At 40.8% G+C, this 26,673-nt stretch overlaps 1 protein-coding gene across 2 annotated transcripts in view; it reads left to right on the top strand.

The window, feature by feature from the left end:
• Window positions 1–26,673, top strand: part of PRICKLE2 (prickle planar cell polarity protein 2) — a 355,242-nt gene that overhangs the window by 227,811 nt on the left and 100,758 nt on the right. For both annotated transcript variants that reach the window (XM_034956835.3, XM_008963993.4), the window contains one exon: window positions 22,426–22,609. In XM_034956835.3, coding sequence (XP_034812726.2) covers window positions 22,426–22,609 — 184 coding nt within the window. The remainder of the gene's footprint in view (window positions 1–22,425; window positions 22,610–26,673) is intronic.

The raw sequence follows: 26,673 nt of genomic DNA, 5'->3' as shown, positions 1-26,673 counted from the left end.
GCAGTTTATTATTTGGCATCTGAAAACCATAGGCTTGCTTGTTGTGTTATTTCCCTGGGGATAAGGCAGAGGAGAAAAAAGCAAGGCTGGAGAGAGGGGAGAGAGTGTGTGAGTTTGGATGGAGCTTTAAGAGGAGGGGAGGGAAAGGAAGACAGAATGGAGAAGCAGCTGGGAGAATATCAGAGCAATTGCCAATCCACCATGAAAGTGCAAAGCTGAAGGTTCCCTTTGGGTGAAGTTGCAACTCAGAAGGCAACTCTGTTCTCCTTTAGCTAAAAACTCCTCTCCCCATCTGTCCTACAAAACTCACAGCGAAGCCATTTTAAATCCGAAAACCCTCCTTATGACTAAGCACTGCACATGTTTTCCACTAGAGCACCATGGACCATTTCTAAAAGTACATTAATTAAAAGGAGCAGATTTTCAAGTACAATATGAGCCTGCCTTTCCCTGGTGGGTGTAGGGGGTAAACTTTAGTGCATGTTTGGCTTTGAAGTCTATAAAGATCAAATTGGCTGAACCAAGCACTCAGATATGAGTGCTGACTTGGAAGATGAAACCTAACACTCCAGGGGGCACAGAATCCAGAGATGTCGCTGGTTGGAACTGGAGGCATGAAGAAAATCGGGGCTGGCCTCGTTTGACAAAGCATTGCCAGAGTCATGCTCACTCAGAACAGCAGAGTGAACCTACAGGAGGAAGCAATAGCGGGGGGTTCTCTGATCGCTCCCTTCTTCCTGGTGCTAGTGTTTGAGCTGCTGTATGTGTTTGAGCTGCTGTATGTAAGTGTTTGAGTGCTGTATCCTGGGGCACTGAAGGCAGCACAGGAGCCCTTTCTTTATCTCTTTGGACATGGAGCAAGATCCACTTCCGGTTGGTATGTTTTCCAACCCAGCACCCAGCCTGCCTCGAGTGATAGGAGGCTGACTTGAGTTGCCTCGATTCCTCTCACACTGGGAGTGCTGTTGTCTTCAAGTCACCCTCCTCTCCTTGACTCCTGAAAATCAAACCTTGTAAATATTTTCCAGCCCCATCCAGGGTTAAGGGTAGCCAGGGCAGAAATTCTTAGCATTTCATTTCAACTGGGCAAGATGCCAATTATTCCAGCTCTTTTCTTGGCATCCATTCATCAGTTATGAGTCCTTAGAGATGCCTGCTCATGAAAGTTCCAAGACTTAACTAAGAAACAGCCTATTTTCTATGGTCACAAAATCTGGTAAGGTTTTAAGGTAACTGTTAATATAGAAGGCAATGTATGTTTTGGGTGTCTATGTGTCTGTGAATAGTCTGTGGTTAATGTTGATGTGGATGTATGATAACTGTCATAGACTGAGCGCCTACTGAGTGTTTGCTACGAAAGATGCTTTATGTAAACTTGCCTTGTTAATTCTTATAGCAATCACGCAGCTAGATATTATTGGTTCTATTTAGTAATTGAGAAATCAGGACTCCTGGAAGTTAAGTAACTCGTTCAAGCTTACACAGAGAGTAAAGAGTAATGCTGGGATTCGAACCCAGGATAATTAGAGTCCAAATCCTGTCCACCATTCTAGGCTTCTTTATACTTTTCATTATAATGTCCCCTGGGGATGTGTTTGTTTCTCTTATATAGCTCCTTTATGAATCCCTCATTTGAGAAACACCTCATTATTTAGCCATTGAATTAAAATCTCATTGGTTGATCTTTGGTAAAGTTGGAAACACCCAAGAGAATATGTCAGACTTGAAACAGAACATAGTGGTGTCTTCACCTTCTGCTTTTAATGTGGCTTTTGGAGTGAAAGTGTGAGATTGCTAGGAAAGTCAGAAGACACCCTGAGATGAGAAGTAAAAACTGCAGGCAGGTGGAAGAAGTCCTTTGCTGGACTACAGGGAACATAGGGAATTCTTCTGGTGTAAACCTGTGACTGTGGGCAGAGAGATGGGAGTTCGGAGAGAGGGAAGCCAAGCTTGTTGCTCTTGATCGCCAGCTGTGTGCACATCAGGTTCTAACTAAAATGTATGTTTCCGTTTTCTGAGCCTCAGTTCTTTCATCTTGAACATGAAGGTCCTAAATCAGGTGATCTATATGTTGTCTTCCAGCCATGACCTTGATGAGTGCAAACTTTCAGAATGAATTCAGCCTCATCAGGGAAGGAGTGTAATTTGCACTGTCGGCCACTCTTGGTGGGGAACTAAAAGGTCAGGTTTTAGATCAGGACGTGACTTCTCTGTGTTGTGAATATGTGCTGGAATATGAGAAGTGGTAGACCCCCCCAGAGAATGGTGGGAAGCTTCCTGGAAGAACGTCTGACCTTTGGATGCTTTGCACTAGTGAAGAGGGGGTGTCAGTGGGCAGTGTGTTGGTGTTGCTCGTTCACTTTCAGAAGCTCTCCAGGGCTTTGTTATGTATGCAAGCATCCTACAGAGTGCTAGAGACCAAGGCTTCTCAAGTTTAATGTTCATCTACCTGGGGGCGTTGCTGAAATGCAGATTCTGAATTTTTAACAAGCTCCCCTGGGATGCTGATGCTACTCCTTCTAAACTACCTTTATAATAGGCATACAGGAAAGAAAATTTGACTAAATTCAGAAAGTCCAGAGTCTAGTTCCAATTGTCACTTATTTGAGTAAACCTCAAATAAATCCCTCAGCTGCACCATGACTCAGTTTCTCCATCTGCAGAGTAATAAAATAATATTTAATATTTAATGATTACTTTACTGTGTGCCAGGCACTGTGTTCACTAGGTGTTCACTGTTTTATGTGCTGTATTTTACTTGATCCTTGCATTAGGAGGAAGGGTTTGTTACCATCTGCATTCTGCAGTAACTAAGCACAGAGACGTTGAATAACTTGACCGAGGTCACACAGCTAGTTAGTGGCCAACTTGGGATTTGAATTCATATCACCTGACTCTGGAACCGTCACAACTTATAGACATAATAGATGTGAAATATCTTGGGACTTACTGTGTGAATGTGTGTGTAATTATATTATATGTACAATTACAAATATTTCAGGTACTTGAGATTATAAGAAGTAGATGTTTCCCAGATGAGGTTTTATTGTTTTTAAGTAAAAAATGTTCTGATTTATATAAATTAAAGTAAAAGGCATTGTGAAGTTTCAAAGAGCACAGGTGTTTGCTCTGTTGTCACCTGGGGTGGGGAGGAAGTGGTACATGAAAGGAGTATTCTGGGGAATGGGAGGTTCTGGTTAACTGAGGTTTTGGCTATTTTAAATTAAATCCCAGTTCATTACCCGTCTTGGTTTTGTAAATTTGTACAGTATGACAGATACTTTTTCTGCCTTAATAGGAAAAGCAGGGTTAGCCCAACTGAGTATATCTTGTGATTCAGGCTGTGGCAGCCATGCAAATTATTGTCCTGAAAATGAATCCCAGTGATCCTATTTTGTAAGGAAGCCAGAAGAGGTTGATTGTGAACATTATCTGAGTTTGATATTTGTCACCTCACTAGACACCAGGCTGTTTGGACTTTACTCTTATAAATGTCCTGACCATATGATTAGTATGTCACATACCTGGCACCTGTATCACCATGCTCCAGTCTCCTTAGTCCACTTCAGACCTCACAAATAATCGACACGTTTTTTTCTGTCCAGCCCCAATGCATCCTCAGAGTCCTTCTCAACACAGCACTGGAGGCAGCCTGTACCCATGAGTTACAGTTGGCCCAGGAGATTTACCCTACATGCTAACCCAACCCTTCGATACCCCCTGGAAGTTGGTTCTCTTTCCAGTTTAGTAAATACGTATTGAACACCTACCAATAGCCTAAGTGTGCTGGAATGAAACCCTGTTTTCCATTTACTCTGTATTTTATTTGTTCTCACGAATGTGAATGTTCTGCAGGCTTACTGAAAGTTTTAGTTAATTACTTAATGGGTACAATGTACACTATTTACGTGATGGATATACTAAAAGCCCAGACTTCACCACTATGCAGTATATCCATGTATCAAAACTGCACTTGTACCCCCTAAATTTATACAAATTAAAAAGAAAGTTTAATTTTTGGTAAATTAAAGTTTTAATAGTCTTTTTTTTCTTTCTTTCTCTGTAATATACATCCTTTTATTCTGATTAATACCTTAGGGCTCCTGTCCCTTTTCATTACCAGTGATGTAGGGTCTTTCTCCAGGTCTCCTGCTGTGATGCTGTCAGAGGAATACCTCCTTTACAAGGGGCTGTTTTTTGTAGGCATCCTCCTGGCAGTCCAGCCATTGGTTAGGTAGTCAGGGGATATGAAGTGCATGCTCCTGGCACAGCAACTGCATAGCCCTCAGCTAAAGCTCTCCCCTTCCCCTGACAGCTTATCCATCAAGAGTCAGAACTTCATTTAAATCGCTGCCTGAGTCTATTACTTGGTTTTGAGTTCATCATCTCAGAAGTTGCCAGGAAAGCCTGTCAAGACTAGAAGCTTGCCACGGACTGGAAAGATGACACCCCTACCCTTGCATCCTGTGGAGGTTGGGCCTCTCCGAAGTGCCTGCCTCATTAGGAAGGAGGGTGAAAATGCACGGCAAAGAATTCACGTGCTCCTCTCTCAACAGGAGCTTCGATTCTTGCTAGACTGGCTTCTGAAAGGGGAATAAGTAGAAAGCAGCATAATCACAGGGCCTGACTGATCAGAAAGCTTGAACCTGCCTTCTTTTCACTGTGTCAATGTGGCTGCCTAACCAGCTGCCTAAACACTCACGTTGTTTGCCCTTGTAATGCTTAAAAATGGTTTTAAATCCTGCACCACTGAATTGCTAAGATGCAGCATCCTAAATGGTAACTATGATATCATGTGCTATTTTGAATTTTTAAAAGAATGTTACAGAGAGTGAGAAATAGCAATTGAGCATCTGCGAGATGTAAGGCGCTGACTTTGGCCCTGTGGGTAGTTTAAAATATCACAGCCGGTCTTTTGCACTTAACCAGTTTTCCAAACCAGATGTTTTTAGCTTAGGATCCCTGGACAGCAAAGGACTGGACAGAATTGATGAACTTTCTGAAATTTAATGCAAAATTTTCTGTGAATGTGCGTTTGTCCATTTTTTAAGGGAGAGGATCCCAGCTTTCATCAGATTTTAAGGGCATCAAGTCACCCAAAACGTTTAGAACTGCTAAGTTGGCTGGTAGGTTGTTGTAAACTCATCCAGAGAAATCTCTACAGGTTAATGTGAGACTGGAAAAAATAATGTTTTTCTGCCCCAGAGCAGATAGCCCAGAGAAATGCAGCATTTTTCTACATGATTACCCAGGAGCTAATGTTAAACCCTGTGGAGCTAGAAGGAGAGAGTTACCTGATTTTCTTCCATTTTGTAGATGAGTAAATTGAGGGTCGTGGTCTCAGATGCCAAGGCCACAGGAGTTCTTGTTCCTTCTATCTCTCAGATACTTTTTATTGTTCGCTCAACAGTTTAACAACCTTTTGAACATTTGCTGTGTGCTAGGCCAGAGTTTTTCAGTATTTCTGTACTTGAGGCATTCTTTCAAATACTTGACATTTTGCAGTACAGTAACAGAATTAAATTACTACACTATCGTTATGGTACATTGTCAGCTGTAATACATTTTTCTCTACCTCATCTTAAGCTTTTGCATACTTTCATTTAATTGAGGACAAAGGCAGTCTTTCTTTAATGTGATCTTGGCCAAACACTACTCGTCATGTAGTTGAATCACATTCTACATTTTTGACATCATGGTAGCAATATACATTTTCAGTTATTGTAAAAAAAAAATATGAAAAATAAAATTTACGCTTTGGTCATATCTTGTTAGTAGCTCACTGGTTGCAGTTAGATTTCAGACTAAGTATTAGTCAAAATTTCAAAGAGCTACTTATTGAATGCTTATTATTCTAGATAAAGGATTTTAAAATTTACATTACAATGGGAAAAGGTATTTTAGACACACCAACAAATAAAATGGCGTCTGATGTTAAGGAAAAGATGTCTTTGGTTGATGATGGGAATAGTGAAAAGCAGGCCAGCTCCTGAAGTACTGAGGGAAGGGTGTTTTGGGCCGAGGAGCAGCTGCTGCAAAGATCCTAAGAGAGGGATAGCCTTGGCAAATTCAAAGGACAAATAAAGACTGCTGAGGCTGGAGCAAGATGGGGAATAGAGTAGAACAAAATAAATTTGGGGAGAGAGGAACAGACCAGGTTATATAGGGTCTTGTAGGCTATGGTTAAGGAGTTTATGCTTCATTCTCACTGTTGTCAGAAGTTAATGGCACATTTTAAGCAGGAGAGCTGAGTGTTATCATCATTGTTTAAAAAACAAACAGTGGTGGAAATTAGATTCTAGAAGGGCAGGCATGGAGGCAGGAAATTAAGAAGTAGGCTATTGTAGTAGCTCAAGCAGGAGGTAATGGTGAATTGGACTAGGATAGTAAAGATAGAGGTGGTAAAAAGAGATAATGAATAAATGACTAAGACTCATCCCGTTCACCAAGGAAGTTCACGGTCCCGGCTCCTCCTTGTTCGTTTCGTCAACTATGCTAAAAGTGTGTAGGCGTTGCTACATCTAGCAGGCTTGGGACGCAGTGCGGGGGCTGGGATGGAGGAGGGGTACATCCTTCAGCCAGCACCTTGTCAAATCGGAGTAAAACAAATTTTTTAATATTTTCAAAACCTTACTCCTGTAGACATGTGAATCCAATTCATCAAGGGCTTCTTTCCAAAAAATCATGAAACCAGGAAATGATATTTTCTTTCTGTGTACTTCCCTCCTTCCTTTCACTGCTGTAAGAATGAGGAAGCGAGTTGTAGCTCAGAACAAAACCACAAAAACCTTTCCATAGATCCAGCTCAAATCAGGGAAATCAGCATCTCACTTTTGCTGCCTGTCCCTCCTGTAGAAAACCCTGAGAATTTTGTTTGTTTTGTTTCTTTCTTTGGACTTGACTAAAGCCAGGTCTCCCCTGAAAATAATGTCTTTCCCTGTTGTGTCTAACTCAATCTGAATTGAGGGGCTTTACATCCAGCATTGGTGTCTGGTAAACCTCCAATCGCTCGATTCTCTTGTTTCGCAAGTCCACTGGGGTCGTCCGGAGCCTCTGGCCTCCTTTGCTGAGCAACGTGGATTTCTGGGAAGTTTTTGCCTCCAGCACTTCAGCACAGATATTAAAGGGCCCCTGTCAAGTTTTGAAGGGTGTGACCATTGCCAGAATCCCCACAAGCCAAGCCCCTGAGGGATTCCGCTGCCAGCTGGCTCACGTCCATACCAGAGATGGCTGAATTTCTGTGGTTCTCTGTGCATGGAGCTGGCCCAGTTCCCCTGGATGAAAGGCGGCCTAATATAAACTGAAAATGTTATTAATAAGCAGCCACTTAAGAATTTCCTATGACTTGCCAGTGATTTGGGGGCCTCTATGTGAACAGGGGAAAAAGCACATCTTGTTTTACATGGATTAAGGGACCAGTGCAGCCAGTCTGGAGGGGCTGCCAAAAGGTATTCAGGTGTTTGGTGAAGGGCTTTGGGTAAGTTCCACAAACTCGTTGAGCCTTGGTTGTCCTATCTGTAAAATGAGAAGGATAACAATAATTTTCTTCTCATAGTGTGGTTTGAGGATTAACTAAGAAAAGCATGGAAAGCGTTTGACACAGAGCTTGGCACATACTCAGAAAATGTTTCCTGAAAAAAATTGGAGAAATCACACCCCCAAAATGAAGCCAAACTGACCTTATGCCCCTGGGCTCAGGGGAAAATGAGTAAACTTGGAGTTCCAGATACCTCCAGCATTCAGTAGTAACCACAGTACTTGGCTTCTCTGAACTTCACTTTCTTCATCTATAAAGAACCCCTGCTCTTCTGACTAACCTTGTAGAGATTATTGGGAATTCAAAAGCTACATGAAATGAAAGGGCTTGGTAACTCTAAAGTCCTTGATTCATCCAACAGGTCATTAATTTACTGTCTAATCTGTCTGCCTTATTGCATCTTGGTATGAAAAGAAAGTCATGGCCGGGCGCGGTGGCTCACCCCTTTAATCCCAACACTTTGGGAGGCCAAGGCGGGTGGATTACCTGAGGTCAGGAGTTCGAGACCAGCCGGGCCAACATGGTGAAACCCCGTCTCTATGAAATACAAAAAATTAGCTGGGCATGGTGGCACATGCCTGTAATCTCAGCTAGATGGTGGAAGGCTGAGGCAGGAGAATTGCTTGAACCTGGGAAGCGGAGGTTGCAGTGAGCCGAGATTGCGCCATTGCACTCCAGCTTGGGCAACAAAAGAAAAACTCCATCTCAAAAAAAAAAAAAAGAACAAAAAACAGTCATTAGTATGACCTTGAAGAATTAAAAACTTGGTCAAGGATACATAATCCTTTGGTAGGGATAATAATGAAATTACCTTGCTCAGTCCAGCACACCTTTAAGTGTACACTAAGGATTTGCTAAGATTTATCAAAATGAATTGTTCACCACCCGTCTGTTTTCCATTGATCTCTTTCCATCCTAGCTGGAAATAGATTAGTAGGGTCTAGGTTGACTTCTAGAGAACAAGAACCCTAACTACTTTTGTTTGTTTGTTTGTTTGTTTGACTTTGTATCCCTAGACATAGGGTAGGACCTAGCACACTGGCACATCGTCAAGTTTCATTATACCAAGAATGTTGTATATATTAAGTTGTTAAATCCTAGTGGCAACTCAGTGAAGTTAGGATTTGAGCCCAAGTTATGGTAACCACAGAATCTAAGATCCTAACCCACTGTGGTATACTGCCTTTAAGTAGTTAGGGAATATTTTATGCCTCAGATCTTGTCTGTATAAGTTCAGCCAACCTCGTCCACAAAGAAGGTAGAGAATAAACAAGTACTTCAGCAGGTGGCATGGAAGAGAAAAGCAAACAAAGAGGTGTTTTGTGGAGTCTTCTGATCCTTGCCTTGAAGTTTGGAGATGAGGTGTGTTAGAATTCAGTTTTCATTCATTTCCTCAGAAACTGGTCCCCCAGAGGATTTATCTGTAAAGGAGGGGCTCTTAGAACTTGCTCTGATAAATGTCCAATGAAGCAAAAGTGTGCATGCCATAAAATCACAGGTGGCATGTAGACAAAGTGAAGTGGAGAAATATATCTAGAAGGAGTAACCAACTCTATCTACCGTGGTTTATTCTTTGCAGAACAGCAGGTCTGACAGGCAGCTGAGGAAATCGGAGCTTTTCTAGATACCCCACAGCCTTGCACAGGGATACAGTGATGTGGGGATGCAGGTAGTAGTGTTGCCATGGAGACACCATCAGTGGCCAAGCTCTTCTCCTTTGAGGGCTCACTCCGTCTACTCATCACGAAGTTGAATTAGCTCTCTATGTGCTTGGTAGGCAGATTCCTCACTGGCTTGTGAACGCTTTTAAAATAAAGCCAAAACTCCTTCCCAGCTGCCATCTTGTTACCATCCTAGACTCCTGTCAACATCTCAGTGACAGCATGTTCTCTCCCCCTGCCATGACTTTATTCACCTGTTAGGACTACTCTTTCATTATCTTTTTTCCTAGAAACCTCTCCTACTCAGTAACCTTTGGGTCCAGCTTCCTCAAGGAGGCCTTCCCTGATTTGTTGTTAACCAGGAACCTTCTGTAGCACAGTGGCTGACACATTAATGATGACCTAACAAAAGAGTCGCAGTACCAACCACTTTCTTTGTTTTAAAACTTTTTATTTTGTAAAATTGCAGGGTTAGATCAAAGTTACAAGAATAGTATAACAAACTCCCAAACACCCTTCTAGATTTTTCTGTTAACATTTTGCCACATTTGTGCTGCTTATTCTCTCCCTCTATTCCTCTCTCTTTCCACACACACAGGCATATACACATATCATTTTTGTTGAACCATGTGAGAATAAATTGCAAACATCATCCCTTATCTGTATATATTTCAGCATCTTTCTCTTCAGAACAAGAACATTCTTTTAAATATCTTTTTCACAAGAACTCTCCACTTTGAAATTTATGGTCTAGCTATTTTTGGCTATATCACTGTGTCAGATAGAAACTCCTTTTTATTTTTTTAACTCCTTGCAACACCTACCACAATGCATGGTACATAGTAAATTTTCAGTGAATTGTTGTTTAATAAATGAAGTTGACTGCCACAAGTATTTCGGCATTGCCTCTGTTCCGCCTTTTGAACTCATGGTTCCTGCTTCTGTAGAAACTCTACCTTGTTGCTTGAGCCTGCTTGTCTTGCCTGTGGGAGAGGGCAAAGAGCACCAAGGAGTGGTCTTCAACCAATGGCTGTTGAGAATTGGTTGATAAGTACCCCTACTTCCTTGACTCTCAAGGGGAATGTATCTGAGGAATGTTCTGTACTGTCTCCCAGAGGTCCTCAGCTGAAATGAGTTCTGGTTGCTCAAAGCTGCTACCTGTTCGTTAACTTACACTCTATTGGCATCCTACCCTTCCCCACTTTCATTCTTCTGTTCCCTGTCAGGCCTTTTTGGGATCTTCTCCCACAAGATTCAGATACCTTCCAAGAGTCTGATTCTGGGGAAAACCAATCTAAGATACTGCCCCTCAATGACCGAGGCATCATTTTTGCAAATCAAAATACAGTAAGAGATCTTTAAATTATATGTTTCCAATCAAAGTCACACAGGAGGCTTATTTTTAAAAGGGAAGGAATTTCCACTGCTCAAAAGTTACAAGATAAATTAGTCTAAAGTAGGGCACTGCATATAACTCTTCATTGAAGCATGAATTGGCATATTAAAAAGAGGAAACAACTGCCCCTGAAAAGTACCCTGTACCAACTTCAGCAACCCCTGGGAGAGAGAAGCACTTCTTGGTGCAGATGGCCAGAGCCGCTGGAGCCCAGCCGGAAGGGAGGGAGTTGGATAGGACCAGGCAGTGTGGTCTTGGCACTCAGCACACACCAGCCTCATACCCAGCTGGCCCCGTCACAGTCTCCGCCTTTGAGCTTCTGTGTTTATTAGGAAACCATTTTTCCTTTCTCACAGAGATAGAAATCTTGCTCCCAGACATGGCAAGTGTCAAGGTTCATGCCTGGGTCCCTCATTCAGACTGAGTGTTTGCCAAAAAAGGGGAAAAACAAAGTATTGTGGCTAGGGGCAGGGAGTTAAGGAGCCAGTAAGGCTGCAAATAACAGGATATGCTGACGTCTGGGTATCAAGACAGAGGGATATAGAAATTCCAAGGAGAAACGGGTTAGGGAGGATGCGAAGTTTTCTACACCCACTAAAATGGCACCGTCCCCTGAATTTCACATCTGTGCTTGGGCTTTGGGACAGGCAGTGGCCCAGCCAGTTTGGTCACTGTCATTAATCTAGACAGTGGTGGAGGAGGAGGGAGGCCACAATATCACTTTCTGAGAATGACTCACACAGTGTTCTTCCCCACCTCAGGACCTGTGTGCTCACTTCTTCTCTGCCTGGAAAACTCGTACTCTGATTTTTCTCATATCTGCCTCATAGTCTTCTCATCACAACTCAAATGTCACTTCAGTGGGAGGCCCGTCCTCACCCATCCTCAGTTCCTCTCTTTCTGATTTCCCTATTTCTGTCATAACACTTATCACAATCTGTAAATGGCAGGTGTATCTGTTTATTTACTTAACTGTTGACTGTCTTCCTCACTTGGTTCAAGCTCCACGAAGGCAGGCATGTTGTCTGTCTTAATGACTGTTGTGTGCCCAGCATCTTAGTGCAGTGCCTAACACACAGTAGCTGCTCAGTCAATGTTGGTGGGTGAGTGGGTGGGCAGTTGGTTGGTTGGTAGGTTGGTTGGCTGGATGGATAGATATGGATGTATGTATGGATATGAATGGATGGATAGATGGGTGGATGGATGGATAGATGTGGATGTATTTACAGATATGAATGGATGGATAGATGGATAGATATAGTTGTATGTATGGATATGAATGGATGGGTAGACGGTTGGATAGATATGGATGTATTTATGGATATGAATGAATGGATAGATGGGTGGATGGATGGATGGGTAGATATGGATGTATGTACAGATATAAATGAATGGATAGATGGGTGGATGGATAGATAAATATGGATGTATGTATGGATATGAATGGATGGATAGATGGGTGGATAGGTGGATAGATATGGCTGTATTTATGGGTATGAATGAATGGATAGATGAGTGAATGGATGGATAGATATGGATGTTTTTATGGGATGTATGTATGGATGTGAATGGATGGATAGATGGATGGATAGGTGGATAGATATGTATGTATGGATAGATATGAATGAATAGATGGGTGGATGGATGGATAGATATGTATGTATTTAAGGATATGAATGAATGGATAGACAGGTGGATGGATGGATAGATATGGATGTATTTATGGGATGTATGTATGGATATGAATGAATAGATAGACGGGTGGATGGATGGATAGATATGGATGTATGTACGGATATGAATGGATGGATAGATGGGTGGATGGATGGACAGGTAGATGGATGGATATGGATGTAATAAGAGAAGGAATATTTTGACACTGTACCTAAAACAAGGTAGGAGAAAGCACTGGTTTTAGAGTCAGATGACGTAGGTCCTTAACTTCAGTCAAGTCACTTATGAGTTTATCAGCTAAATTTTTATATCCGTGAAATGGATAAAAATGCCAACTTTATAGGACTGCTGAGAGAGAAATGAGATAAATTAAGTGAAAATTATTGAATATTATAAACCTTCACGAATATGAGCAGTTGTGTTAACAGTAGAACATAGCTGCTCTGTTCACCCCTCACCTGCCATTCTCAGTCAAAGCACAGGTTGAGCTAGAGCAACAGGAGTCAGAGCCTGGAGGTCACACCTGCCACCTGGAGGCCTTGATCTTTTGGAGCAGATTTTTACCTCTTGGAACATTCCCATTTGATGTCAGGCCAGCCTCTACGAATATATTTTCTTCCTTCCTTTCTGGCGTTCTGACTCTCCGCTTACCCCTTTTGTGAGGGATGTATAAGGTAGGAGCTGAAGCCCTGTGTGGGGGTCACATGATCCATAAAATTCTTGAGGAGGGTTGCTTGTGTTTTTTGTGATAGCTCAATTTTAACAACTCTGACCTGTTCAAGGCAGGATTATCTCAGCAATATCTTAGGGCAGGCAGACCTTGCTTCCAGTTCTTACAGACTCAGTGAAACACAACCGGGGAATGCCTTTCTTGCTAACAACAGCCACTGTCCTTTCATTTGCTTACCTTTTCTAGGCAGCGTGCAGTCTAGAAAAAGCTCTCTTTACCCAGACACCTAATTCCCTCCTAAAACCTGACGGAGGTGTTACTAAAGGGCAGTACTCTTGAAAAGAATGTTTGGTTCATTTTAGGCTGGTGTCGTGCGTGCATGTGAAGAGTTGATGCTTTCGTTGGAAACTCAGGGAAAATGGGCTACAGAGCAGATGGAGTAAGTCAGGTCGCTGCCCAGCTCCTCCTGCGTCAGCCTTTCCCAGAGATCTATTATATGGTTTGAAGTGATGTATGTTATCGCAGCATTGGAGGTTATATGACTAGCGTACAAAGACACAATTCAAAGCCAAGTCTTAGTGGTTTTAAATTATCCATGCCCCATCTCTCTCCACTTGCACAGAAAATTGCAAGTTGATAGCTAGTGAAATCTGGTTGTCAGATTTTTTTTTTATCGAAGGGACCTAACTTTTAACTCTGTGATACCCGTAAGTATATGTTATATGTAATTCCCACGTTGGAGGTATCTTTTACATTACGTAAGTGGATTCTTGATCCTGCTACAGGGCACCAGTTCAGAACAGACCCGCTTATCTGGATTGAATAATGCACATCTATTTGCTGAGAGTGTTGTGTGTGCATGTGTGGGTGGCTCTGGCTCATGTCTTGTCGTTACCGGCCAGAGTCTTATCCCCTGGCTCTGGCTGATGAGGAACACGTAGAATGAAGTCTGGTCTCCAGTTTCTTAACACTAAGGGAAAAGAGGACCAGCAGCTGTTTCTGTTTAATGGTGATTATCTTTGGGATTGTGAGTGTTTTGAAAATTTTTTACTCTTACTTCTTATCTGTAGTTTCTGATTTTTTCTACATTAGTTGTATATTGCTTTTTAAGGATAAGGAAGTAATAACTTTATAATAAGTATAGTAAGGAGGAAAATGTTTTCCTCTTTTTTTTCTTATTAAGAATGAAAAGAGAGCTGGGCACAGTGACTCATGCCTGTAATCCCAGCACTTTGGAAGGCTGAGGCAGGAGGATTGCTTGAGCCCAGGAGTTGGAGACCAGCCTGGGTAACATGGTGAAACCTCATATCTACAACAAATACAAAAATTAGCTGGGCATTGTGGCATGTGCCTTTAGTCCCAGCTTCTCAGGAGGCTGAGATGGGAGGATTGCTTGAGCCCAGGAGGTCGAGGCTGCAGTGAGCCATGATCACACCACTGCCCTCCAGCCTGGGTGACAAGAGCAGACCCTGTCTCAGAAAAATGTGTTCTTTTGCCTTTAGTGAGCTAGAGTCATGGAAGAATTTAAATACCTAGGATACATCTGTTATTTAGCAAAAAGCAATGGAGAGCTTTGGGTTATTTTAGCCCTTGTTTTTAACAAAAGTGTGTTTTCCCACCTCTGGCCTTGCCTGCCTTGGGCGTAGCCATGTTGAATCCTATGTTGTGCATTCCCTGTCAGTCACTTGGTTTGTACTGGGGCTGAACCACTCTTTAAGCAGTCTGCCCCTTGTCCCTGTGCATGAAAGTGGCCTGAACCTGATCTAGCCATGGACTTGGGACAGAGGAGCCCACACCACAGGGGAGGTGGAAGTCAAGACAGATGGCAGGGCTGGCAACAAGAGACACTATTCTCATGTCTGATGTAGTCTTGCCTTTCACCAGTGCCTTTTCACACCCCACTGGATACCCAGCTGAGTGGCAGGAGGGCCTAGTGATGCAAGAGGTTAAGACATGGTGGCAAGGAAGGGCTGGCATAGATTCTTTGGGACAGTTTGAAAATGTACATTGCCCAGAGTTGCTGAGACCATCGAGTATACTGGTAAAACCCACACCTGTTTTTAAACCACACTCTACAGCACTCCTTTCTAACTAGAAGGCTACTACAGAAGAGTGGCCTCGAGCTGTGCTTGGAGGACCAGCTGCATCACAATCACCAGGCACACTGGTGAAAATGCACATTCCTGAGCCTGCCTCAGACCTATCCAATTAGAGTCACTGGGACATCCTACTATTCCCCATGCATCTCCATGTAATGTCTTGGCAAGCAGATATACAGTTTCTCACAACTAGAATTATTATTTATCTAAGAGTTTCATGATTAGGAATTATTTATTTCTTAAAAGCCGTTAATAGCCTCTATATTTTTTCTTCTTTCCATCTAGCAAATTACCAAGCACCTACTTCATATTTTGGCATATGCTAGAAATGACTTCGTGGAGTCTAGGAAATATGGTGGTTTTTAGCCTTGTGGCTTTGGAACCTTGAGAACTTCAAGGCCATGAATGTGCCTGGAGTTTGGGGAGAAGGTTGAGCTTAGGAGAAGTTGGGCTCATAGTCTTCTTCTCCACATCAACTTGGGCAGCCCTGTTTTCTATTTTGAGTTGCCACTTATGAGTTCTTTTACAAAATGTATTTTCCTCTTACTAAGAAAGGGGGGGAATAAAAGAAACAGAAAAGTAAAAAACAGGCTTAATGATGTTTGCAATCCCATTCGAATCTCAATTTCTACAAATTGCTACTTGAACTTGTCAAAAATCATGTTCTAAAGGAAGATCCCTTTTTTGCCTTCATCCTATCACTTCTCACATAAAACAAGACCTTGTGGTTCAGGGTTCGGTGTTGTAAATAACCTGTCAAAATCTCAAGGATAAGTATTCCTGCCACCAACCCTGTCCCCAGTCTACTCATGATGAATCCTTTCATGTAATGGCAGGCAAGTTAATTGGTATAGATTGTTAGTCATTTTCCAAATGATAACGGCCACTGGTGCAGATGACCAAGCTACTTGGAGATAGTTAAAGAGAGGGTCTCCGCCTGACAATACTGTGTATGCCATGAAAGGGCCGATTATGGCTTCTGAGATATGGAAGCCATGATTTAATGCTGCATCTTTGGGGTAGAGGATTTGCAGAGGTTGTTTTGGGGTAGAGGAGAATGCAGAATCTCCCCTCTCTGAATCATGGCTTATTCCTCAGAAACCTGTCATTCACAAACCCAATTATGTGCAGGTAGAATGTCAACTCTGACAGAATGAAACCAATGCACCCTTTGTATGTTTTTTTTTTTTTTTAACGAAATCCTGCTTTACTAGCAGGTTCTATTTTCATAAATGTCTATTTAAAAAAAAAGGCAAATCATATATTTCCCCACACACTTCCGAATATGTTTCATTCAGGTTAAAAGCTTTAATCAGTGTGTTGAAAGAGAGCTGTTGGGTGTTGCTGTGTGCATTTTGCCAAAGGGGGAGAGATGCAGGAATGAAGAGAAATCCTCTTAGCATCACTTCTGACCCTCTGCCCCCTTCTGAGGGTCTGGGCCTTGGGTTCCCAATTTATACATGGAGGTTATTAAATTAACCATTACCAAAGGTTGTCATGGAATCATTCAAAGGTTGAAAATTCTTTACAAAGAAAAATGTCTTGCCACGGGAGTGCCAGTTAATTATAAATGAGAAGTGGAAGGCAGGCAGCTAGCATGGAAAACAGATAAGGTCCTTGTGGCTTTGAGTTACTATTTAGGGTTTTGTTTTGTTTTTTTCCTTTTCTTCCCCTCTCCTTGGTTTTGCTTTTGCGTGTGTGTGAGGTTTTTTGTTGTTATTGTTGTTGTTGTTGTTGTTGTTCAGAAGTAAAAGGTTATTCTGTGGTTGGAATCAGATAGATTTTCTATAAGTAACTTTTTGCTTCAGTGGTCAGTTAGAGCCTACTTTGAGTCCGTGTTCTGCTCACTATTTAGGGTTGATCAACTGCTCTGAATAGTTCAGTTGCTTAACTGCTTAGAAGCCACTTAACCACTCTGGGCCTTTGTTTTCTTCTGTGGGAAGTGGAGATAATATTTCTTTTCCTGGAGGACTGATGGAAGAGTCTAGGATCATGTATGTAAGGTATAAAGCAACTCAAATGCCAGGCATATGGCTCGGTGTATGTCCCCTCCCCATCCTGACCTCCCATATCCTGCTTCTTTCTGGTTTTCAGTAGCACTTGCTGCCTTTAACATACTTTGTGATTGAATGGCTTCTTATGTGTATTGTATGTTTCTCCGCTCTGAGAACGTAGGCCAAGAGGGCAGGGATCTTTGTCTTGGTTGGGTACCCAAGTACCTAGAGCAGGCCTTGGTACATGGTAAGTGCTTGATAGTTATTTGGGTTTTTGTTGTTGTTGTTGTTGTTTTGTTTTTGTTTTAGAGAGAGAGAGAGAGTGTGCGTGTGTGTGTGTGTGTGTGTGTGTGTGTGTGTGTGTGTGTGTGTGTTGAGACAGCATCTCGCTCTGTCACCCAGGCTGGAGTGTAGTGATGCGATCTGGGCTCACTGCAACCTCCACCTCCTGGGTTCAAGCGGTTCTCGTGCCTCCACGTCCTGAGTAGCTGGGACTACAGGTGCCCGCCACCATACCCAGCTGATGTTTTTTTTGTTTGTTTTTTTTTTTTTTTTGTATTTTTAGTGGAGACATGGTTTCACCATTTGGCCAGGCTGGTCTCCAACTCCTGGCCTCAAGTGATCCATCCACCTCGAGTTCTTTGTTGAACGACCACATAGGGCCTCAGCCCTCCCCATCCTCTCTTTTCTGTTTATCCTTCTACTTGTCGATGCTCATTCTGGATCTGATTCTGCACTCCTCCTCTGTTTTCTTGTTATCTTTATTCCTTCTCCTGGAGCCTCAGTTTGTTAAATCATGTCCATCCGGCATTAGTGTGCTCTTCCCTGCATAATTAGTATGTGAATAAATGAGTTTAATTGGTGGATATTTTGGGACTGAATTTCGTAAAAGTTTTCTACATTTTGATGTTCAAGTATGACTTTCTAGTAAAAAGCATTAGTCACCAAGGAGCTTAGTCAACTTACTTAAACACACTGAAACTTGTTTTTCCTTAAGTCATAAACTGGCATAAAAATTTCTTGGAGAAATAAACTGACTGCTTCCCAACAGACCTGACCATTGTGCAGTAGCTGATTAATTAAAGAGTTACTATTCAAATGAGCTCTGACTATTTTTAAAAGCAACAACCAGGGTTTGGATGGAACTTCTTTGAGTTGGAGATGCAAACGAGATCCAAGGTGTGCATTCCGTCTGGTGTACATTTCTGATCTGATGAGAAGCAGAAAGTGGGGGAACCTGACAAGCCAAAATCAGTTTGGTTAGACTAAACTGATTTTGTTTCTTCAAGTACATTTTTATGTCGAAATTTAGTCACAACACATTAATAGAATAAAGACATAAAATAACTAATCATCTTGATAGATGCAGAAAATGCATTTGACAAATTCCAACACCCTTTTGTGGTAAAAACAACAAACTAGCATAGAAAAGAACTTCCTCTACCTGATAAAGAGCATGTACAAATAACTCATGGCTAACATAATACTTAATGCTGAAAGACTGGTGCTTTCCCTTAAGATCAAGAACACGACAAAGATGTCCACCCTTGCTACTTCTGTTGAACATTGTACTGGAGGTTCTAACCAGGGCAATAAGATATGATAAAGAAATAAAAGACATCACATTAAAAAGGAAAAAGTAAAACTCTCTATTTGCACATGATATGGTCTTATATATAGAAAATTCTAAAGAATACACACACACACACACACACACACACACACACACATGCACACAAGTACCTAAACTAATACAACTAATAAATGATTTTAGCAAGATTGTATGATTTAACATCAATGTAAATATCATTTATGTTTCTATACGATAACTATCTGAAAGTGAAATTGAGAACAATTCTAATTACAGTAGCATCAAAAAGAATAAAATACTTAAGAATAAACTTAAAAGAAGTGCAAGCCTTGTGCCTAAAAACCACAAAATATCATTGAAAGAAATTAGATTGAAGTAAATGGAAAGGTAGCCTGTGTTCATGGATTGGCAGACTTAATATCATTAAAATGGCAATACTCTACAGATTAATAAATTAATCTACAAAGTCAGTGTGTCTCTATCAAAACTCTAGTTGGCTTTTTTTTGCACAAATTGACAAACTAATCCTCAAATTCATATTTTATGAATGCAAATGCAAGGAATGAAGAAGAGCCAAAACAGTTTTTTAAGAGAAGAACAAAAATTGCATGACTCATATATACTTCATGATTTTAAAACTTACCGTAGAACTGCAGTCATCCAGACAGTGTGGTACTGGCACAAGGATGGACATACAGACCACTGGAATAGAACTGAGTGTCCAGAATAAACTCTTACAGCTATGGCCAGTTGATTTTTTGACAAGGGTTCCAAGACAATTCAATGGGAAAGATTATTCTTTTCAATAAATAGTGCTGAAAGAACTGGATAGCCACATGAGAATGAAGGTGGACTCCTACTTAGTGCCATATACAAAAATTAACTCAAAATGGACCATAGACCTAAATGTAAGAGCCAAAGCCATACATCTCTTAAATTAAAATGTAAGAATACATCTTTATGACCATGAGTTATGCAATGGCTTCTTAGAAATGATTAAAAAAACAAAAGCAACAACAACAACAACAAAATTAGACTTCATCAAAATTAAAAACTTTTGTGCTCAACAGATGTCATCAAGAAAGTGAAAAGACAGTCCACAAAATGGAAGAAAAAATGTTCCTATCACATATCTGATAAAGGACTTATATCCAGAAAATATGTGAAGAACGCTTATAACTCAACAATTAGAACACAACCCAATGAAAAAAAATGGACTAAGGATTTGTATAGACATGTCTCTATTCTAAGAAGATACATAATGAGCACATAAAAAGATATTCAACATCATTAGCCATTAGGGAAATGCAAATCAAAACCACAATTAAATACTGTTTTATACCCACTATAGTAGCTACAATAAAAGAAGACAGACAATAACAAATGTGACAAGAATATGGAGAAAATGGAACACTCATTCATCAGTGGTGGGAATGTACAAAGGTACAGATATTTTGGAAAACAATTTAGGAGTTCCTCAAAATGTTAAATCTGAAGTTGCCACATGACCTAGCAATTTCATTTCTAGGAATATACCCAAAAGAATTAGAAACTTTGGCCAGGCGTGGTGGCTCACGCCTGTTATCCTAGCACTTTGGGAGGCCGAGGCAGACGGATCACGAGGTCAGGAGATCAAGACCATCCTGGCTAATATGGTGAAACCCGGTCTCTACTAAAAATATAAAAAATTAGCTAGGCATGGTGGCAGGCACCTGTAGTCCCAGCTACTCGGGAGGCTGAGGCATGAGAATGGCATGAACCCAGGAGGTGGAGCTTGCAGTGAGCCGAGATCGTGCCACTGCACTCCAGTCTGGGCAACAGAGCAAGACTCCATCTCAAAAAAAAAAAAAAAATTAAAAACATCTATCCGACCGAGGGCAGTGGCTCATGCCTGTAATCCCAGCACTTTGGGAGGCTGATGCGGGTGGATCATGAGGTCAGGAGTTCAAGACCAGCCTGGCCAACATGGTGAAACCCTGTCTCTACTAAAAATACACAAATTAGCTGGGCGTGGTGGTGCATGCCTGTAGTCCCAGCTACTCAGGAGGCCGAGGCAGGAGAATTGCTTGAACCTGGGCAGCCAGAGGTTGCAGTGGGCTGAGATGGCGCCACTGCACTCCAGCCTGGGCAACAGAGCGAGACAAAAAAAAAAAAAGCCAGGCGTGGTGGCATGCCCCTGTGTGGTCCCAGCTACTTGGGAGGCTAAGACAGGAGGATCGCTTGAGCCCAGGAGGTCAAGGCTGCAGTGAGCCGTGATTGCATCACTGCACTCCATCCTGGGAAACAATGAGAACCTGTCTCAAAAAACAAAACAAAACAAATATCCACACAAAAAATTATACATAAGTAATCAGAGCATCATTATTCATAAAAGCCATAGGTGAAAATAGTCCAAATGTCCACAACTGATCAATGAAAATGTGGTATATCTATACAATGGCATATTATTCAACAATAAAAGGGGATGAAGGATTGATACATGCTATAACTTGGATTAACCTTGAAAAGTCATTCTGTGTGAAAGAAGCCAACTTCAAAAGAACCACATATTATATGATTGCATTTATATGAAATGTCCAAAATAGGCAAAACCATAGAGACAGAAAATAGATTAGTGGTTGTCAGAGCCTGGGGGCAGAGGGATATGGGAAATAACTGCCAATGCTCCTGGGGTTTCTTTTGGGGAGGGGATGAAAATTAGATAGTGATGATTCACAATTCTGAATGTATTAAGAGTCCATGAATTGTACACTTTGAAATGGTGAGTTTTATGGTTTGTACATTATATCTTCACAAAGCTGTTATCAGAACGTTCAGGCACATCTGGGGATTAAAATTCTGGGCTCTTTTATCACCTTTATAAGGTGCTATGGAAACTAATAATTTTAAAAAGAGTGAACATGGAATAACTTATTTCCTTAAAATTTTCCTCCTCTATTCTTTTTTTCTCTCTTTTTATTTTATTGGTGGAAGCTAGAAATGCTTTTGTGTTGCTGACATCAACATATTTATTGCTTCATCATTTCTGTAGCTATGGATAAGAGAACAGATGGTAACCTTAAAAGAGAAATGTTCAGTTTGGGAGATTTTTATCTTTGGCTGCTACCTTTTGAAATAATTCACATGCATGGTCTTCTTGTATATAAAAAACCCCACCAACATAGGGAAAATTTGGGTTTCTAATTAGAATTCCAAACCTACAGGGATCTTTAATGGAGGTGAAATTGTCTTTCCTATGAGATCTTAGGGCCAGATACGTTTCATGAGAAAAAATATGTATGTTTGCTCTTCTTCTTAAAGAACATTTTACCAGCATTTTTAAAACCATTTTCTCCATTTTCCAGGGCTTAGGAACCTTTTATAAAAGCAGTATGTTGTTAGTATTTGTTAAATCTACAAGTAACACTTCTGGTCAACATATGTATTATGTATATTTAATTGCTATTGCAGTCAAGGAAATTGTGGTCATGGGCCATATCCAGTGGTCTACTTAGTAAAATAAAAACTATATTACCATTCCTCTTGGGGTATTGATTTAGAAGAGAAGGCTGGGGTCCACATGTAAACACCCTTAGCATGCTTACCTGGTGGCCTCTGACCTTTCATGCTGTTTTCACATGCGTGTACCACGCCCTCTGCAAAGACAGTCATGTTCTGGAACACTGCTCGCGATGCCTTTGCCTGATGCCCATTGCCAAGGAATGTGTTCATGGTTTGGGATCCAGGGGCTAGTGACTGGCAGGCTCTTGAAAAAAAAAAAAGGTTTTTTCTTCTTTCTCACCTTCTACCTTTACTGCCTGCAGGAAGATCTGCCTGCACTGCAAGTGTCCCCAGGAGGAGCACATGGTGACAGTGATGCCGCTGGAGATGGAGAAGACCATCAGCAAACTCATGTTTGACTTTCAGAGGAACTCGACCTCAGACGATGACTCAGGCTGTGCTTTGGAAGAGTATGCCTGGGTCCCACCGGGTCTGAAGCCTGAACAGGTACCATTCTGGATGGGAGCATGCTGGTGGTTTGGGTGTTTCACTTTGCCTTACTGGTCCTTCCTCATTCCAGTTCTGTAGGAAGAGTAGACTTTGCTGATTCAGAGAAGTGGTAGGGCTAAATATGTTGAAGATGCCAGGGGCCCCAGTGGAAAATGAGGAAGGGAAATGAAATTGAGCCAGGAGTGATCCATTGCTAATTCATTCTGTATTGTCATTACTAACTGTTACCAGGATTGTCTAGAAACATCTCAGAGGTGTACCACATTTTTCTCAGTAAAATACAGCCTCTTGTATTTCTTGGTACTTAAAATTTTCTCCTCCACCAGCCCCCTGTTGTTTAAGAAGCTCTTTCATAAGCTGGGTATTTTCATGGTGTTTCCTGTGAGAATCTGAAGTGCCAGAATCTGAAGTGTTTGACCACTGTTGACTTCCTCTGACACATAAAATTTCTTTCTCAGGACATCTTCTCTATGTCCGACAAAAACGTTTTAAAGTTTAAACAGCCCTTGAAATTTTTTTTGTTTTATTTATTTATTTATTTATTTATTTATTTATTTATTTGAGATAGAGTCTTGCTCTGTCGCCCAGGCTGGAGTGCAGTGGCGCGATCTTGGCTCACTGCAAGCTCTGCCTCCCGGGTTCACGCCATTCTCCTTCCTTAGCCTCCCGAGTAGCTGGGACTACAGGCACCCGCCACCACCCCCGGCTAATTTTTTTGTATTTTTAGTAGAGATGGGGTTTCACCATGATAGCCAGGATGGTCTCGATCTCCTGACCTCGTGATCCGTCCATGTTGGCCTCCCAAAGTGCTGGGATTACAGGCGTGAGCCACCTTGAAATCATCAGCCCTTGAAATTTTAACTTGGAAACTTTAGGTGTGATAATGCTTTTAGGGAAAATTCTTTTTTTTTTTTAACTTTTTTTTTTAACTTTATTTTCAGTTCATGGGTACATGTGCAAGTTTGTCACACAGGTAGACTGGTGTCATGGGAGTTTGTTGTACAGATTATTTCATCACCCAGATATTAAGCCTAGTACCCATTAGTTATTTTTCCTGACCCTCTCCCTCCTCCCAGCCTTCACTCTCTGATAGGGCCCAATGTGTGTTGTTCCCCACTATGTGTCCATGTGTTCTCATCATTTAGCTCCCACTGCATGAGAACATGCAGTATTTGGTTTTGTTTCTCCATTAGTTTGCTAAGGGTAATGGCCTCCAACTCTACGCACGTTCCTCCAAAGGATATGATCTTGTACTTTTTTATGGCTGCATAGTATTCTATTGTGTGTATGAGTCTAATATGTAGACTCTATAAGGAACTGAAACAAATTTACAGGAAAAACCAAACAACCCCATTAAAAAGTGGGCAAAGGTCATGAACAGATACTTAAAGGAACGCTTATACATTGTTGGTGGGAGCATAAATGAGTTTGGCCATTCTGGAAGACAGTGTGACAATTCCTCAAAGACCTAAAAATATTAATACCATTTGACCCAGCAATCCCATTACTGGTTATATACCCAAAGGAATATAAATCATTCTATTGTAAAGACACATGCACATGTATGTTCATTGCAGCACTATTCATAATAGTAAAGACATGGCATGAACCTAAATGCCCATCAATGACAGACTGGATAGAGAAAATTATTTATAATAAAGAAGAACCCAAGAATTCACCTATAACTTAAGAGTAGTGATACTAATATAAACTCATTGATTAGCCATTGCTCATTTTCTTCTAATTTTGAAGTTGCAAATTGGCAGATGAAATCAGGGACACGGTAGGATTTGTTTAGCCAGCAAGGTATTGTTTTAAAATTTAATTAGCTACTAATACTTCAAAATTAGAGATTTTTTCATGTAAAAGTTTATATTTATGTCTTGAAATTTTGGAGATCTGGAATCTCATTCCTGTAAGGATATAATTGGTTGGAGTTGAGTGATGGCCATTCCTTTTAGACAAAACAAAACTTGATTATACCGAATCATCCGAGTCTCTACGTAAAGTCCTTTTTATTCTTTTGTGTTACCTTCCTGAAACCTACAGGCACTTCCGTTTTGTGATCTCTGTTCTAATTCTCACTACAGGGGAGAAAATGTCTTAGAATAGAAACACTCCCAGAAAATAATCTCCATGAGAATTGAAGGCAATTCTCTGTTGGGTTATTAACAGGAAGAAATGAGTGCTTTCTCCTAGTCTGTGAATTGAGGTTATATCTTCTGTTTTAGTAAAGATTTTATTATTAAATAATTAGTTTAAGAAGAATAAGAGTGTTTGATTGAGTTTGTTTAGACACTCAGAGAGGTAGTGGCTGACCGCATAACTTTGTTTGACATTGCCATTCTACCACCAGTACTTGAACAGTGTGTTTTCATACCTAGATACACCAGTGAGCTTGTTTCATTTTCTTGCTAACCTTATTTCCAACAACTTCTGCTTTAAGCAGCCCATCTTTCTTTTGTGTACCTGAAGGATGTTGCTTCTTGCTAAATTGGGCTCTGAATTTTCCAAAGTTAAGCTTTTGTCAGTTTCCTGCTTAAATAGAGTTTTCTCTAAGACGATTAAACGTCATTCCCTGAAATGCAGATTCAGAGAAAACGTTCTACTCATATTGACCCAAGAAAAAAGACAATTGCAGAAGCTAGGGTTTTGATTAAATTTATGATTTCAAAAGCAAGTGCTAATGGTATTTTTGGAGGTCCCTTGACTCATCCAAAATGAATGTCTTTGGGAAGCATAAATCTGAAATTTCTTCGATTTGTTTTGAAAGAAAGTCATTAGTGCCGTTGAACAAGTGGTTTGAATTATGTCAAATGGAAGGGTAGTCCTATCTCTAATAATTCTGTTGTTCTTTGGATGGTTTTCCCTATTTCCTACACTTACTCAAATCTTTATGACACAGATGGTTAGAAAAGGAAATAGCTCTGCAGAGAGAGACAATCTTCTCAAGTTATTTTAAGAATTCTATAGCGCCTAATAAAATATGCGTCTATATTAATGGTGTTTGAAGGGGTCATATTGCATGTAAGAAATGGGCTTCAAATTTTTAAATTGGAAGATTTTTTAAAGTCTATTACGTATAGCACTGTTTATGAATTTAAAGGTTTTTTTTTTTTTAGAAAGCTGTATAGTATGCTGTAAGAAAAAATTGAGTTCCTAAATACCGTTCACTAATAAAAATTCTGATGTTTAATATCATATTAGCTGTCTGAGAAAGTCTATTTTTCTATCAAGAGAAATTATAGTGAGTGTAAAAATGCCTTGTCCTGGAGGCAAAAATATTAAAGACTAGTTAGGGTTGAGAGTAATGTACTTTCATTTTTGTTAGAAACCTTTCATTTCACTCCCAGGTCGTAGGTTGGTAATATACCTTCAGGTGATACTCTTTATTATTTTATTTCTCCTGAGAAATGCCTTCAATTGAATATAATGTAAACGAAAGTCCCCTCCCTTTTAGGGAAGTGTTCTTGAATACGCGCATTTAATTTCCTAAAAATGCACTAGCTGTAAAACCCAGCCTTTTAAAAATAGTGGGAAAATAATAAATATAACAGATGATGCCAGAAAGGAAAGGCATTTATCTTGTGATCTCTAATGACTGAATTGAAAACTGATCAGAGAAGTTGTTCAGATCCTTTGCCTCTGCTCACTCCAAATAAGGGGTTTAATGGTAGCAGAACAGAGGGCTGTAATATGCCCCTAGTTGATCATCTGAAGTCTTTTTTAATTTTTTGTTTATTTTTATTTTTTTAAGAGACAGGGTTTTGCTGCCACCCAGGCTGGAGGGCAGTGGTACGATCATAGCTCACTGCAACCTTGAACTCCTGGGCTCAAGGGAATCCTTTTGTCTCAGTCCTAAGTAGTTAGGACTGCAGGCACATGCTGCCACACCCAGCTAATTTTTGTATTTTTTGTACAGAAGAGGGTCTCACTATGTTGCCCAGGCTGGTCTTGAACTCCTGACCTCAAGCAATGCTCCCAAAGTGCTGAGATTACAGGATAGGCCACCACGCCTGGTCTGAAGACATTCTTAAGGCTTCAATTTCATTTCAAACTCA

Source organism: Pan paniscus, chromosome 2 (assembly GCF_029289425.2).
Source record: "Pan paniscus chromosome 2, NHGRI_mPanPan1-v2.0_pri, whole genome shotgun sequence".
NCBI classification, from domain to species: Eukaryota; Metazoa; Chordata; class Mammalia; order Primates; family Hominidae; genus Pan; species Pan paniscus.
Note: the sequence above shows the minus strand (reverse complement) of the source record. Positions and strands in the feature narration are given on the sequence as shown.